General features: G+C 43.5%; 1 protein-coding gene across 1 annotated transcript in view; it reads left to right on the forward strand.

The window, feature by feature from the left end:
• LOC140403321 (adhesion G protein-coupled receptor E3-like) overlaps nucleotides 1-16,780 on the forward strand; it is an 82,163-nt gene that overhangs the window by 12,462 nt on the left and 52,921 nt on the right. Inside the window, exons 2-3 of the mRNA XM_072491171.1 lie at nucleotides 5,537-5,599; nucleotides 13,978-14,012. Coding sequence (XP_072347272.1) covers nucleotides 5,537-5,599; nucleotides 13,978-14,012 — 98 coding nt within the window. The remainder of the gene's footprint in view (nucleotides 1-5,536; nucleotides 5,600-13,977; nucleotides 14,013-16,780) is intronic.

Consider the following 16,780-nt stretch of genomic DNA (forward strand, 5'->3'; position numbering starts at 1 on the left):
AATCGGAGTAATTTTATGGTTAGTCCAGTCCTTCTGCTCAATGGTACCTCTCAGGTTGTTGATAGTGGGGGTTTCAAGGATGGTAACCATTGAATGTCAAGGGAATGGTCATTGTCTGGCACTTATGTGGTGCAAATGTTGCTCCCCACTTGTCAGCCCAAGCCTGGATATTGCCCAGCTCTTGCTGCACTTTGACATGGACTGCTTCCAAGTTTTCCAAGTTTGCCAACCTTTACCAAGATGGCGCCGGAGCGAGGCAACTCTCTGCGAGCTCTCACAAACAGATCAACTTTTTACTTAACTTATACTCGTTATGTATTTTCTTTTATTCCCTTTTCTTCTCATGTACTTAATGATCTGTTGAGCTGCTCGCAGAAAAATTATTTTCACTGTACCTCGGTACACGTGACAATAAACAAACCCAATCCAATCATTATCTGAGGAGTCGCGAATGGTGCTGAACATTTTGTAATCGCCCGCAAACACCAACATTTCTGACCTTATGATGGAAGCAAGGTGATTGATGAAGCAGCTGAAGATGGTTGGGGCCGAGGACACGACCCTGGGGAACTCCTGCAGTGATGCCCTGGAGCTGAGATGACTGACCTCCAACAACCACAAACATCTTCCTTTGTGCCGGGTATGGCTCCAACCAGCGGAGAGTTTCCCCCCTGATTCCCATTGAATCAAGCTTAGCTGGAGCTCCTTGATGCCACACTTGATGAAATGCTGTCTTGATGTCAAGGGCAGTCAGCGATTCAGTTCTTTTGTCCATGTTTGAACCAAGGATGTAATGAGGTCAGAGCTGAGTGACCCTGCCAGGATTCAATTTGAGTGCCAGTGAGCAGGTTATTGATGAATAAGTGCTGCTTGATAGAATTGTTGATTACCTCTTCTGTTACTTTACTGATGATGGATAGTTGGCTGATAAGAGTGATAAATGGCTTGGTTTGATTTGTCCTGTTTCTTGTGTACAGGGTACACCTGGGCGCTTTTTCACATTGCCGGGTAGATGCCAGTGTTGTAGCTGTCCTGGAACAGCTTGGCTAGGGGTGCGGCAAGTTCTGGAGCACAAGTCTTCACTACTTTTGCCGGAATATTGTCAGAGCCTGCGGCCTTTGCCGCATCCAGTGCCTTCAGCTGTTTCTCGAAATAACGTGGAGTGATTCAAATTGGCTGAAGACCGACAGCTATGATGCTGGGGACCTTCGGAGGAGAGCGATTTGGATCATCCACTTGGCACCTCTGGCTGAAGATTGTTGCGAATGCCTCAACCTTGTCTTTTGCACATACGTGCTGGGCTCCTCCATCATTGAGGATGGGGATATTTGTGGAGCCTCCTCTTCCAGTGAGTTGTTTAATTTGCCGCCACTATTCACAGCTGGATATGGCTGGACTGCAGAGCCTAGATCTGATCCGTTGGCTGTGGAATCACTTAGCTCTACCTATCACTAGTTGCTTCAGCTGTTTGGCTCGCAAGTAGTCCTGTGTTGTAGCTTCACCAGGTTGACACCCCATTCTTCTGTACGCCTGGCTTCTCCTGGCACGCTCTCCTGCACTCTTCATCGATCCCTTGGCTTGATGCTGACGGTAGAATGGGGAATATGCCAGGCCATCAAGTTACATATTGTGGCTGAAGATAATTCGGCTGCTGGTGATGGCCCAGAAGGCCTCAGCCTTGCCCAGTTTGCAGTTGCTAGATCTGTTCCAGATCTATCTCGTTCAGCACAGTCGAGGATCCACACGATGGAGAGATCCTCAATCTGAAGCAGGCGGCCTAGATGTCCTTCTCAATGCTTTGAAGTGGAACCTGAGCAGACAACTCTTTGACTTGGAGGTGAGAGAGCTGTCCATTGAGCCAGAGCGCCTCATATTTGATCCCCAGAGTTATGTTGGGTTGAATTAGCTGATTACAGCTGAAGCTACAATAAGGGGGCTATAATGGGCCTCTCTGAAACAATGATCCCTGCTGACAGATCAATGGAGAGTAGCGCAAGGCGAGCACGCATGCATTAGCCCATCAACAACGCCATTAGAACTGAATGTCGGGCTAAGTAATACACTTCCTATTTTGTGTTGTAAGTCTCTGTTGGAAATTTTAGCCCGAGGTGTGCACATTGGCCAAGGGCATGTTCGGGTATAACTGCAATCCATGATAGTTCAATATCTCTGGACAATCACAGAATGAAGAATGATTACTGAGGTAAGTAAGTGAAATCGCCATGGACCAGGTGACCATTGGTTGTTTTGCCCTTTGAGGGGGGGGGGGCTGACTGGTGGTGATTTAACCTGAGGGTCACCGCACCTCAGGCGAGGGGCATTGTTGAGAAGGTGGGCCCTTCATGAATAATCTCAGCCGGTACAGGAATTGAACCCGCGTTGTTGGCCTCGCTCTGCGGCCACGGCTGGGCTGCCCAGCCAACTGAGCTAAACCGGTCTTTAGGTGAGGTAGCAGGCAGTGTCCAGTACATATGGAATTGGCCAGTTCGCAGTGAGTCGGCAATTTGGAATTGGTGGCAGTGGGGGAGTGGGGCACAGGAGTGGGGTGTGGCAGGGGAGGGCGGCAAGTGGGCGAGGAGTAAACTAACCAACAATAAGGGTAGGGGAACCAGAAATGAAAACAATTGAGGGCTTACAGAAAGTATTCCCTTTACTGGGGCATGTGAGGATATTCTCAGGTATCTTTTAACTCCTATAAAAGTCAAAGGATTTGGAAACAATGAATTTTCCCAGTAACTATTTTCACCAAATCAACTCACTGAGATAATATGACAAAAGCCCGCGCTTACATGAAGTGTCTTGTCATGTGAGAGTACCTTTAAGAAATGGGTGTTTATTACTGAAGTGATGTCAGAGAGTGGGTGGAGCTTGGCTGTCTGTCAGCTTTTTACTTTTGTTTTTGAGCAGGCTGCAGGGTGTGTTTTAGTTTCGTTTTCAGGGTTGGAGCTGAAGCCAGACAGAGCAGGTGTACTGTTGATCTCTCTGCCATGAAAGACTATCTCTTGATCAGTTGGTGAATTCAGAATTATAAATGTTTTCAGGAGTGAATGTAAACCTGATGTGCTTCTGTTAAAAGGTGTTTCTTTTGTCTTCTGGATGTTGTTTGGGAAGTTATTAAGGATTACTTAGTGTTGTATTCTTTGGGGCTTGTATTTGAATTAATGGTTGCTAAGATGTTCACAGTATGTTTTAAAAAGGTTAACTTGAGTTCATAGAATAAACATTGTTTTGCTTGAAAAAATACTTTGCCATTTCTGCTGTACCACACCTGTAGAGTGGGCCGTGTGCTCCCCATACCACAATCTCGTAAAAGTTGTGGGTCAAGTGAACTCCATGATACACTTTGGGGTTCTCTAAACCCTGTCCCATAACAGTCTACAGACTATAAAAGCACTGATTATGTTTGCATTCTTCAGATACCTTACTCTACCCTCACAAAGTGGCAGAAAAGTTCCCAACTTCATAGAATTTACAGTGCAGAAGGAGGCTATTCGGCCCATCAAGTCTGCACCGGCCCTTGGAAAGAGCACCCGACTTACGCCAACGCTTCCACCCTATCCCCGTAACCCAGGAACCCGACCGAACCTTTTTGACACTAAGGGGCAATTTATCATGGCCAGTCCACCTAACCCGCACATCTTTGGACTGTGGAAGGAAACCGGAGCACCCGGAGGAAATCCACGCAGACACGGGGAGAACGTGCAACCTCCACACAGACAGTCATCCGAGGCCGGAATTGAACCCGGGTGCCTGGAGCTGTGAGGCAGCAGTGCTAACCACTGTGCCACTGTGCCGCCTATCTTTGTCTATACTCTGAGACATGGAATGGCAGATCCTTACATGGGACTATTGGACATATTTTTGCAGGGTTATGCACCCGTTGATGAAGTGCTCACCTTTGCCCTTGAGGGAAGTTATCCACAAAGATTGAGTGATTTCCACTTTCCTGATTTCACTTTTGATTCCAGCATCAGCCTAAGGGGTTCTACGGTGTCCAGTAACAATGATACCATTAAACAGGCTAAGTAGCCAATTGCATTGCAGGATTCTCACAGACAGTAAACCAGGGAGTAAAAAACAAAGCTCACCCTTTTTCTTCAAAATCCCCTTCAAAGAGAGCAAAATAAATATTGGAATAAACACATGAGATTAAAGTAGGTGCTGAAATGTCATAAGCAAACTTCTGAAAATATATTTTTTATCATTTAAGAAATATGCGGAGCAATGTAACATTTCTAGACAAATGGAATTAGATTTTCAGGATCAGAGAGGGGGTGTCAGTAGTAAGTATGAACTTAATATGCTGTTAAAAGCCAGTTAAAGATAATTCAATGAAAAATTACTTTCTTATTCTGCTTGTAGCGTAAAAGTGGGAGTTCACATCAATTCAGTGATTTCTAATTGATTTCCATCTGAATTGACCTCAACAGCACAGCCTGTGGAGGAGTGAGGTAATCACAGGCAACAACTTAGAACATAGAACAGTACAGCACAGAACAGGCCCTTCGCCCCTCGATGTTGTGCCGAGCATTGTCCGAAACCAAGATCAAGCTACTTCTTCATTTAGTTACACACTTGCAGGCATAAAAGTTGCTGTCAGTTTCACAGAGTGATGGTGGGGAATGTTGACAGTTTTACCATCAGTACAATCGTATACTCTGAACCAATATGCTATCACGGCCCCATTAGCTGTTTTAGGTCCCTGCATGAATCCTCTATTGTGTATGTATTTTATGTTTTACGCTTCCAATATTAATTGCAAAAGAATTGTATTCTTTTATCTACATTGATGTCTTCACAAAACCCCTTGTTGAAACTGCCTGCCTGGAGTCCCTAGTATGTTTTGATCTCCCAATATTATATTATATTTACGAGAAAATCAGCTGATAATATGTAGTCAATTTAATTTTATTCATAAGATGCAGGAATTTCTGGCTGGACCTGCATTTATTGCCCATCCCCATTTGCCCTTGAACTTTGTGACATTTCAGAGTTAATAGTCAACTGTATTATGATGGTTGTGTGTCAAATGTAGGCCAGATCAGGTAAGGATGGTGGATTTTCTTCCCTTAAAGAGGCAATAGTGAACCAGATGGGTTTTTACAACAATTATTCCTCCTACGACTTTCAGTCCACAGATGAGCAGGTGAGGAGGATTGGCCGTGATAAATTGTCCCTTAGTTATCAAAGGGTTAGGTGGGCGTGCTCGGGAGGGTTTACGGTGAAAACGTGGGGGAGTGGGCCTAGGTGGGATGCTGTTCCAGAGGGCCGGCGCAGACTCAATGGGCCAAATTGCCTCCTTCCGCACTGTGAGCTTCAATGATTCTCTGAATTCCAGATTTTTTAATTGAATTTTAATTTCACCATCTGTCTTGGTGGGATTCGAACTTGGGTCCCAGAGCATTACCCTAGGCCCCTGTATTATGGGTCCAGTGACAATGCCACTATACCACCGCCTTCCCTAATGCTACTCTGCCCAATGTGAGATTGAAAACATTTCCATCCAGTTAATAATCGAACAATCCTTCCTTTTCAGTGGTGGTGTACTGCCAGGTCTCGGCTCTTATGTCATCATCAGGCAAGGTCAACAAATGCACTTGTGAGTCAAAATGTTTCAATTAATATATAATTTGTCGTTAAGCAATTTTCTCAATCAAATGAAAAAGCAGACGCCAAAAATCGGAATTTAAAATGCGGCTGGAAATGTAGGTGTGATGAAAGTAGAAATTGTTAAATATTATATTTTACATCTTTTGCAATAATGTTATTAAAAGCCTGGGTTAAGGTATATATTTGTTGCAGTAATATTATTAAAGAACTCAGATTAAGGAATCCAGACTGTGTGTTAGCTAAAGCTGTAATTAAGAAGGCATAAAAGGTGAGGCAATCATTCATTCCAACCACTTACTTGGTTATAGATAAAGGGCTAATGGCATTGTGTTTTGATTGCTGGAGATTCCCTGGAGTGTACATAATTTGTGAGGGAATGGTGTTTAGTCTGAACTAAGCATGTCATGGAACTGAGTGGGATACAGATGATGTAATCAATGGGAAGAGCCAGGACTGTCTGCAGGTTTGCAATCTGCTGGAATGTTTAAGTTGGACAGCAGTTTTGCCAGATGCTGTTAGTTTGAGCAGAGATGTACTGGATCTGCTCTTGAAAGGAACCCTCTCCAAACTTCTTCACAGATAAGCAAGTAAACCTGTTTTGTTAACTTTATTTATAGGTGGCATTTGAACTGTATTGGTTGCGAAATTGGAATTAGTGGCAGGTGTAGATAGGAACTTAATTTTTTTTCTTTTGCATAAGAAGTGTTTAACTGATAATTGTAAAGCTATTTATTTGATGTTAATGTGGTTATTTCTGAATTAAATTACAGCTTGTTTTAACATAAAAAATACCTATTGGGCAGAGTCATCCCTCCGGGGGTGAAATATCCTTTCCACTCAGTTTTACAAACAGGAAAATTGTTTGGTTTTCTGGTCCAATATCTTAACGTGAGTTGAAGGTTCTTTACCTCGAGTAAAATGTGTAGTTCCTTGTTTGGCTTGGGATTATTGAAGTTAAAGTATTTCAAGAAAGCGAATGTGGGGAGTTGGTGCTTTATTTCATGTGTCGATACTCTTGTCTGTTTAAATAGGGAGTAACTGGTAAAATGGCTTTTACAGTGGCTAAGAAATTTCTGGGAATGGAAAGAGGTCACTCTGGGTGGGTTATAAAGTGTGGTTAAAACAAACCTTTTGGATTTGGTGGACAAGCTGCCATTGGCGTCACCTGCAGGGGTGAGGAAGTTGGAGATAATTAAAGCGATGGCTTAACATTTACATTTTCCAAAGATATAGCCTGAATCGTTGGAAATAGCTAAAGTTCAATTACAAATGAAACAATTAGAAATGCAGGAGGAAGGAAGATATTCTCAGAAGGAAATTGAAATGAGGAAACTTGATGTGTAAGTCGAAAGATGAGCAAAGGAGGAAGAGGAAAAGAAAAGAGAGGTAACGGCAGAGGAAAGGGCATAGGAAAGAGCGGCAATGGAGGAAAAAGGCAAGGTGAGAGATTTTCGAGCTTCGGAAAATAGAACTTCAAAGATAATATAAACTTTAAAGGTTGCAGTTAAATGCAGATGTTGAGGAATGTCTGGAGGAAGCAGTAACATCTCTTGGCCAAAAGCCTGATGGGGCTATGTTTAAATATATTCAAACACTGCCAAGGTTTGACTAAAAAGATGTGGAAGCCTTTTTCTAAAATCCCATTTTAAAAAGTAGCTAAACAATTGAATTGGCCAAAGACCATGTGGATTTTGTTGGTTCAAACAAAGTTAATAGTTGAGCTAGTGTTTGCGTCACTATCATAGGAGGTATCGAGGGATTATGATGAGGTGAGAAAAAACACATTAAGTCCACATCAACTAGTGCCAGAGGCCTACAGACAGAACAAAGAACAAAGAAAAGTACAGCACAAGAACAGGCCCTTCGGCCCTCCAAGCCCGTGCCGACCATGCTGCCCGTCTAAACTAAAATCTAAGAAGTTTCAAAATCTAAGGAAAGGATCAGGTCACATGTATATAGAATTTGAAAGAATGAAACAAAATAACATTGATAGATGGATAAGAGGATTAAAAATAGACCAAACATATGAAGCTCTTCGGGAAATGGTTATTTTGGAGGACTTTAAAGATTCATTACCCACAATAGTGACAACTCATGTCGAAGAGCAGAGAATTAAAACTTCTAGATGTGCAGCAGAAATGGCAGATGATTTTGAATTCGTTCACAAATCAAAGTTTGATTTTCGACATTAATTTCAATTGGTGAAGGGTAGAAACGGGGAAAATAAGAAAACCATAGGTGGTGAAGGCACAGGAGGTCTAGTTGGAGATATTAAAGAAGTTTTACCGCTTGTTAAAAAAGGAATGTTATGATAGTGGAAGAGAGATAAGAAAACTTAAATGTTTTTATTGGAATAAAGTTCAACGTGTGAAGTTGCAGTGTTGGTGGCTTAAGAAAAGTCCTGGGAAGACAGACTCTTCAAAACAAGATAAGCCAGTGGGGTTCATTAAAGTGGAGGAAGACCATGGTTGCTGCTGAAGAGGTGAAAATGAGTGCACAGCATGTTTAGAGGTGAGTTAGTAAGAAGCTGTCAGGTCTTTTTAATGATTTTATTTGTGAAGGTAAGGTTTACTCATGTGTACGAGGTGGAGTGTGTAAGGGGGTTAAGATATTAAGCGTCAAAATTAATCTTTAATGCTGAAAGGTATGGAGATATGTTGAACAGAAGGAGTATTGCCAAAAAAAGGTATAATATGTGGGGTTAGTGGTGAGGTGAGTAGTATTTCATTTTGTAAGGTTGGAGAGTGTGGTGAAAAGTAATTAAGTGGTGGTAGAAGTAGTGGAGAAATTACCCTTTTTTGGGTAGAGTTTATTCTGGGTAGTGATATATAGCTGGATCACAGGTGGGAGTGATGCGTATTGTGGTTTAAAAGCTGGTGGAAAGTCAAACAACAGAGGTGTTACAAGAGGCATATCCTGGGGTGTTTCCAGATTGTGTAGTAACAAGATCACACAGGTTGAGACGGGATGAGAAATCCAGGAGTAAAGATTGGGAGGCTGAGGTTCAGTGATCAGAAACAATCTGACCAGGCGCCGAGGTCCCAGGTTCGATCCCGGCCCTGGGTCACTGTCTGTGTGGAGTTTGCACATTCTCCCCGTGTTTGCGTGGGTTTCGCCCACATAACCCAAAGATGTGCAGGTTAGGTGGATTGGCCACACTAAATTGCCCCTTAATTGGAAAAAATGAATTGGGTACTCTAGATTTATATATAAAAAACCCCAATCTGACCAGATTGTTGATAAAGCACTAGAGCAGGTGGGGAATGAAGTGGGCAGATATCTTTAGTTCAGGGAAGTTGACAGAATTACAACAGATGAATTCAGAGATAAAGCAGTTGTATCAGAAAGCATATATGGAAAAAGAATCTGAGAGTGTACCGGAGTGTTATCACATTAGAAATAATGTATTAATGAGGAAGTGAAGGCATATGCATAGTCAGGTAGAAGAAGAATGGGCAAAAGTTCATCAAGTTGTATTACCAGTGGATTATAGAAAGGAGGTTTTGTGGGTAGTGCATGAGGTTCCAGTACGGGTAATTTAGGAGTAAGGAAAACTCAAGCAAAAATAGAAAAACATTTTTATTGGCCTGGCCTGCATAAAGATGTAATTGAATTTTGCCATACATGTCACACATGTCAGGTAATAGGAAAACCTTAACGGGTAATGAAATCCTTAACATCCATTCCAGCATTTGAGCAACCTTTTAATTAGGTCCTAATTGATTGCATGGGACCCATTCCTAAGACGAAAAGTGGGAATCGGCATTTGTTGACCATCATGGATGTGTCTACTAGATTTCTTGAAGCTAAGAATGTGCTGGAGGAGTCAACTATTTTTTGTTTACCAGATACAGACTACCAAAATAAATCCAATCGGATCAGGGTTCCAATTTTATTTCAAAGTTATTCAGGGTAGTTATGGATAGCTTTGGAGTAAAGCAATTTAAATCAACTGTGTATCATCCAGAATCACAGGGAGCATTAGAAAGGTGGCATCAAACTTCAAACGCCATGTTGAGGGTCTACAGTCAAGATTATCCAGAGGATTGGGATAAAGGAATTCTATTTGTACTATTTGTAACTAGGGATGCACCAAATGAATCAACTAAATTCATGCCGTTCAAATTGATTTTGGGTCACGAGGTCAGAGGACCATTTAAATTGATGAAGGAGTAATTGGCGTGTCAGCTTTCTGAGACTACATTGTTGGACTATGCGTCAAACTTTGGGGAGAAATTAAATCGGGCTGGTGAGTTGGCTGGAAATTAGTTCAAATTGTCACAGCACGTAATGAAAAAAAGAAGCGGAGAAGAAATCAAAAACTTGCAGTTTTGTTAGTAGGGAGAAAGTGTTAGTATTACTTAGAGTGGTAGGTAAACCATTCAAAGCAAGATTTAGTTGGTCCTATCAAATCAAAATGAAATTGAGTGAGGTGAATTATTTGATAAGAACACCAGGTAGAAGGGCAACCCATGAAGTGTATGAAGTTAATATGCTCAAAATATATTTTGATAGGGAAGGAAAGAAGGAGGAAGTGTTTGTAGGTTTAACTCAGAAATAAGAGATACATCCAGATGATTCTGAATTTGTCATTCCGCAAATTAGATTGGACAATGAAGAAGAAATAAGAAATTTGGGCAAATTACTGAGCTACCTTACATAGGGAAATTGGAATGACCTGAAAGAGTTATTACAGTCCCGTTGAGCTGCATGTAGGAACAAACAAGAAAGTACAAAGGTGATTATACATTATGTAGATGTAGGAAATTCTATTCCAATTAAGCAACATCCATAATGACTCAATCCACTAAAGTTTCCAAAAGGAGATTGAAAGCATGCTTCAGAATTATATCATTGATGTGATTTTCAGCAATTGGAGTTCACGTATTGTGATGGTACCAAAACCGGATGGAACACAACGATTGTGTGTGGGCTATAGAAACGTCAATGCAGTTATGAAGTCAGATTCATATCCTATTCGTAGTTTGGAAGACTGCGTATAAAAGGTGGAACAAGCAAAGTTTATTGCCAAAATTGACTTTCTGAAAGGACACTGGCAAGTACCTTTACAGAAAGGGTGAAGGATGATTCAGCCTTTGCAGTGCCAAATGGTCTGTATTAGTTTAGTTAAATCATCCCAAGTCACATTCTTAGGCCAAACTGTGGTGAGATGGCCCCATGAAAGGTGGAAATGAAGGCGATGGGGGAGTTTCCAATACCATCAACAAGATAAGAATGTCTGAGATCTCGGGGGCATGAGTGGTTACTGCAGAGGATTTGTGCCAAATTTCTGCAGTGTGGTTGCTCCACTGACTGAACTTTTGAAAAAGTATTGGAAATTTCACTGGACATGAGAATGTTAGGAGGCACCTGACAATCTGAACTGTATTAACCACTGCACCAGTTTTGGCGAGACCCAGTTATGACAAATAATTTAAGGTGGCCTTTGATGCGAGTGATTTAGAATTTGGCGCTGTACTGCTACAAGAAGACGATGAAGGTATAGAAAGACCTGTTGGTTATTTTTCCAGAAAACTAAATATTCATCAAAATAAGACTATTGAAAAGGAGACATTAAGTTTGATATTAGTATTGCAACATTTTGACGTTTATGTTGCCAACAATTCATCAAAGGCAATTCTTTATACAAACTATAATCCATTTCAGTTTTTGGAGAAGTTTAAAGATCGAAATGCAAGACTGTTTAGATGGAATTTATTGCTACAATTAATTAACTTTAAAATTATCCATGCGTGGGAAGAGAAAATGTGATTGCTGATGCTTTATCATGACATTGAGATGTAAGAAGAATGGAGCTTTCAAAGTTGAAAAAGAAATGAAATGAAATGAAAATCGCTTAATGCCACAAGTCGGCTTCAAATGAAGTTACTGTGAAAAGCTCCTAGTCGCCACATTTTCAGGGAGGCTGGTACGGGAATTGAACCCGTGCTGCTGGCCTGCCATGGTCTGCTTTAAAAGCCAGCTATTTAGCCCTGTGCTAAACTAGCCTCTTCTAAAGTCTGAAAGGGACTGAACTGATGTTTAAATTTTTATGCATAAAAATGACGAGATATGTATCATACAGTGTCATAGTAGTATTTAGTAATGAATAATGTTTAAAGATGAAAAGTGAAACCATCCTTTCATATTGCTGGTTCATTCTTTTAAGGGAGGAGGTGTGATGAATGTAGAAATTATCAAACGTTATTTTTTATACCTATTGCAGTAATGATTTTAAAAGCCTAGTTTAAAGTTTATATTTGTTGCAGTAATATTATTGAAGAATCTGGGTTAAGGTACCCAGACTGTGTTACTGCTACAACTGTAATCAAAGAGTCATAAAAGGTGAGGCAATCATTCATTCCAACTACTTACTTGATTACAGATAAAGAGCGAATGGAATCATTTTTGATTGTTGGAGATTCCCTGAGGCGTAGATAATACAGGAGGGAGTGGTGTTTAGTCCTCGCTAGCAGTTTATGGAATCTACTGAGATGTAGCTGATGTAATTAATGGGAAGTTAAGTTGTTGAAAGCTTGAGTCGTAGAAATCATAGAACCACAGAATCTTAGAATCAGAGAATTTGCTGTGCAAAAGGAGGCCATTCGACCCATTGGGTCTGCACCGGCCCTTGGAAAGAGCCCACACCTTTACCCTATCCCCGTAGCCCAGTAACCCCACTCAATCTTTTTGGACACTAAGGCAATTTATCATGGCCAATCCACCCTAACCTGCACGCCTTTGGACTGTGAGAGGAAACCTGAGCACCCGGAGGAAACCCACGCACACACGGGGAGAACGTGCAAACTCCGCACAGACAGTGACCCAAACCGGGAATCGAACCTGGGACCCTGGAGCTGTAAAGCAACAGTGCTTACCACTGTGCTACCGTGCTGCCCGGACGTGCCACTTCCAGTTTTAACAGAGATGGGACTTTTAGAGGGCGAACAATCAGGTCCAAGGGTGGGATTGGCACTTTGAATATTATAATGAGGCCCTGAGCCTCATTGTTATTCACTCTTTGAATGAAAATCGCTTATTGTCACAAGTAGGCTTCAAATGAAGTTACTGTGAAAAGCTCTTAGTCGCCACATTCCGACGCCTGTTCAGGGGGGGGATTTTCTGGTCGCGCCCACCCCGAGACCAGAGATTTTCGCCCGGGTTGAACAGACCTTTGAGCAGTCCGTTAGATTGGCTGTGCTGCCCACAACGATTCCTGTGCCGAGCGGGACCAGAATACTTACCCTATGGTGGTGGACTGCCGAGTTTCTCGAATTTCCAGAACACAGGTGAGGGCTGCTGGATTCAGGAGGTATGGCGCGAGTGGCTTTATCCAGCCGTTCCATTTGCCCTGGTTGACTCTTACCTCACCCTTAGGCCTCCGACCACTCCCAGGCCTCTGATCTCTACCCAGTGGCCTCATATTTCACCCCCTCTCACTCACAGCCCTAGGTCCAGAATGACCTCTGGCCACTCTGTAGAGATTGCCCCATCTTTCTGATCACCCACCTCTGATCCAGGTCTATTCCCTTGCTCCCCCAAGCCCACTAGACGAGGGACTTCCTTTTCCTTGCAGCCTGTATCAAATGTCTCCCACCCATCCGGAGGCCAAGCCCGTTGACTTGGTGCCCCATAGGGAACCCAGCAATGACATTGCATTAAAGCAACTCTGTTATTGCTGAGAAAAGAGACAAACTGTCAAAGTTTTTCATCTCGCACTGATCAGGCCAGACGCAAGAATATCACATTTCAAAGGGCACAACAATTTATACCAGATGAAAAAAGGGTGCTGATTCGTTGGCAGCTCAACTAGGATAGGTTGAGGGGTTGCCATGGAGAATGCACAATGGAACTTCACTTCCCAACCCACCTCTACAATGTACCTTTGTTTAATCAAACGAGTAGGCGAAGCCTGGACATGTTATTTTTGCCTGCAGAGAACAGGTCCCTGTGTAAGAATATTTTTAATGTCCAGAATTCTATTGTTTGTTGTGAACCCTGCCTCACGGACCTGAAATGCCCAACCACCCCTCCAACAGGTAATTCAAAATCCAGCCCCCACTTAACTCTGCTTATCTCTCCACAGGAGCTACCTGAACTACTGAACATCGGCGGCATTTTACCTCATTATTTAATAAAATACTTTATTTGGACACAGATCACCTTATCAGAACTACCATTGGAGTTAGTCATCTGCAAAGTAGAGATTAGAAAAGTGATGTTCAGTAGAGCTAGACTGAAAACCAGTGCTTAATGTTTGTTCGCTCAATTTTCTCGCGAATGCTTTCCCTTGAATAGTCCTTAAATCTTTTTTTGGATTGCACATGGTAAATAACAAGTCTCAAACTGATTCTATTTCTGTTCAAGGGCTGCGATTTTCTTCGAACAATTCAGAAAAGGAGGTAAGCCTCAAAGCTTGAATGTTGTCGCCCATATCCCCCTCAATTTCCCCCAATCTGCACAGCCAATTTGTGCTGGTTTCATTTTTAGTTTCCATCCTATACCAGATGTAACTATTTGTCTTCATTTAGTTCCTTGCTTGGCAGAGCAAGGGGCGGGATGCTCCACTCCCGCGCCGAAGTGCCCACGCCGTCGTGAACGCCGTCGAGGTTCACGACGGCGCGAAACGGCCCCTATCCCGACCGATTCAGGCCCCAACAAAGGGCTAGGATCGGGGCCGCGTCATTTACACGCGCCAGGCCTTGTCGCCGCGTAAAGGCAACGCCGCATAGATGACGCGGCCGGCGCCGCATAACTGGCGTCACCCGCGCATGCGTGGTTGCCGTCCTCCCTGAGTCCGCCCCGCAAGAAGATGGCGGATAGATCTTGCGGGGCCGCGGAAGGAAGGAGGTCCTCCTTCAGAGAGGACGGCCATGCCACATTTGAGGTACCCCCCAGTACAGGATCCCCCCCCCCACCCCGCAGGCCGCCCCCCCCAGCGTTCCCGCGCTGTTCCCGACGGCAGCGACCAGGTGTGGACGGCGCCAGGGGGAACCCGCCGTTTTGGCCTGGCCGCTCGGCCCACCTGGGCCTGAGAATAGCGGGGGTGCCGGAGAATCGCTATTTCGGGTGTCTCCGGCAATTCTCCGGCCTGCGAAACTCGATGGGGCCGTTCCCGCTGCTTGGGAGAATCACGGGAGGGCGTCGGACCGGCATCCCGGGAAATTTTGGCGGCCCAGGCGATTCTCCCAACCGGCGCGGGAGTGGAGCATCTCGCCCACGATTTTGTAGTGATCTCTGTAGGTGCATGCACACAAGGAGGTAATGGGTAAATAGCAGCACCACATGATCACTAGAGGGCTGGACCAACAGGTGTAGCGGTTTCCATTCTTGCTTTACTCCACTACTGGGCCGATATCTGGGGTTTGTATATCTGTGTGTGTCTCTCTCCAGCTGGCACTGAAACTTCAGAGACATGGGGATGCCGCACTGGGACACCTCCGCGGGAGAGAGCACTGAATCAAGCCTGCCCTTTATCCCTAACCGGAAGCCTGAGGCTTATATTGCACAGATATCCAGACCCCCACCAATGCCCAGGTGATTCTCTCTCTTGCCGGTGGTACAACACCCACCCGGTTCCTACTTCGCTGGAGTAGCTTTCCCAAGAGAGAGAATAGGACACTGCTGTTTATTACCTAACCAGCAGCCTGTCCTGAGTGAACGGGTTCGAATCGTTCACGATGACCCTAGGTTCTCGACCCCGGAATTAGGGTGAGGAGTGTTTTAAATGTGACTTGGTCAGAGATCGCTGGTGAGAGATCGAAGAATTGAAACGGACTCCAATTACAAACAAATCGAGGTTTATTAAAAAACCCAGGTCAAAATCACCAAAACAGAAGAAAATACAATAAAAACCTTAAACTCTACCAAAACTATGTCTATCAAGAAATTGCTATAACGGACACAACGTAAAAGCTTACTGTTACACAGTTTCTTAGCAATGTTTCAAAACAATTAATGAACAAGACAAACCCCCTTTCCCCAGATTCTCAACACCTATGAATCTCTCGGGAAACTTCGCAAGCTGCTCGAGGTACTCCCAGTTTAAAAGGTCCGATTTCTCAGCAGACTGTAGACACAAAAACGGCAGGGGCATAGAATCAGGAGCATTTAGAGCTGAGCTGTTAGCTCAACTGAACTTGAGTTACTTAGCTGAACTGCTGAACTTGAGTCCCTGGAAACCCTTGATTGAACTAAAAAAATGGCTGTCCTGGCCCCTTACTTTATAATATGATTTCAAAGCTCCCGCAGTCTCCGCCCACTCTCTAACAGGCAAAGTTCCTATGACAAAAGCCACTATCTCTTTATCTGCAAGATAAAAGGACTTCTTAACAGCCGTTCCTTGTTTCTCCGGAGATTCTGAACTTACTTCCCCATCATGGTGATGGGTATCTCCTTACCCTGAGATAAGACCGTTATCACCTGTATTGTAGTCCAGTTTCTGTGCTCTGACCTCCTGCTGGTTGAGTCTGGTGACATCATTCACTCCATTGTTCTGTTGGTTGAACTAATTAGTGGCTGTCTGGCATCTTGCAGTTTGTCAATTCAAAGGCTGGGGTTTCTCACACACACACACACACACACCCACCCACCGGCATGCTGAGCCTACTGGGAGATTTGGTCAGGTTTTGCAGCCAAACGTGGCCAACTTTCACAGTTCCTTGATTTCACAATCCTCTCCCAGCTCAGAGAAAAGCCTGAGTTGCCCGAAAAACTTACACAGAGGTATAAAGAGCAGTCACACGGGGTCCCTCGCCCTCTCTCTCGTGGGTGTACTGTGAACAGGGTAACATCAGAATCACATAGATAGTTAGTGGAGTTACATTTAGTTATTGTTGTTAAATCTTGTTAACCAATCCCTAGTTTCCATGTTAAGGTAAAGAACTCATGCATCTATAGTTATAGTTATTCAATAAATCTTGTTGTTACTGGACGAGCTTGAGTCTTCTTCAACAAGAACAGTGGGCCTCACCATCAACCAAGGATTGAGTAACACATGTTATCGACCATGCAGGTAACATCACAGGTTTAACAGCGGCTGGAGAATAGCACTGCTGGTGGTATGATGTATAGTGTCACATGGTATTCGACTGAGAGAGAACATTCTGGAAGAAACCTGCCTGCATGGAGCAGCACAGTGCGTGACAATATCTGGGATCTGTAAATAGTT

Source organism: Scyliorhinus torazame, chromosome 27 (genome assembly GCF_047496885.1).
Source record: "Scyliorhinus torazame isolate Kashiwa2021f chromosome 27, sScyTor2.1, whole genome shotgun sequence".
Lineage (NCBI taxonomy): Eukaryota > Metazoa > Chordata > Chondrichthyes > Carcharhiniformes > Scyliorhinidae > Scyliorhinus > Scyliorhinus torazame.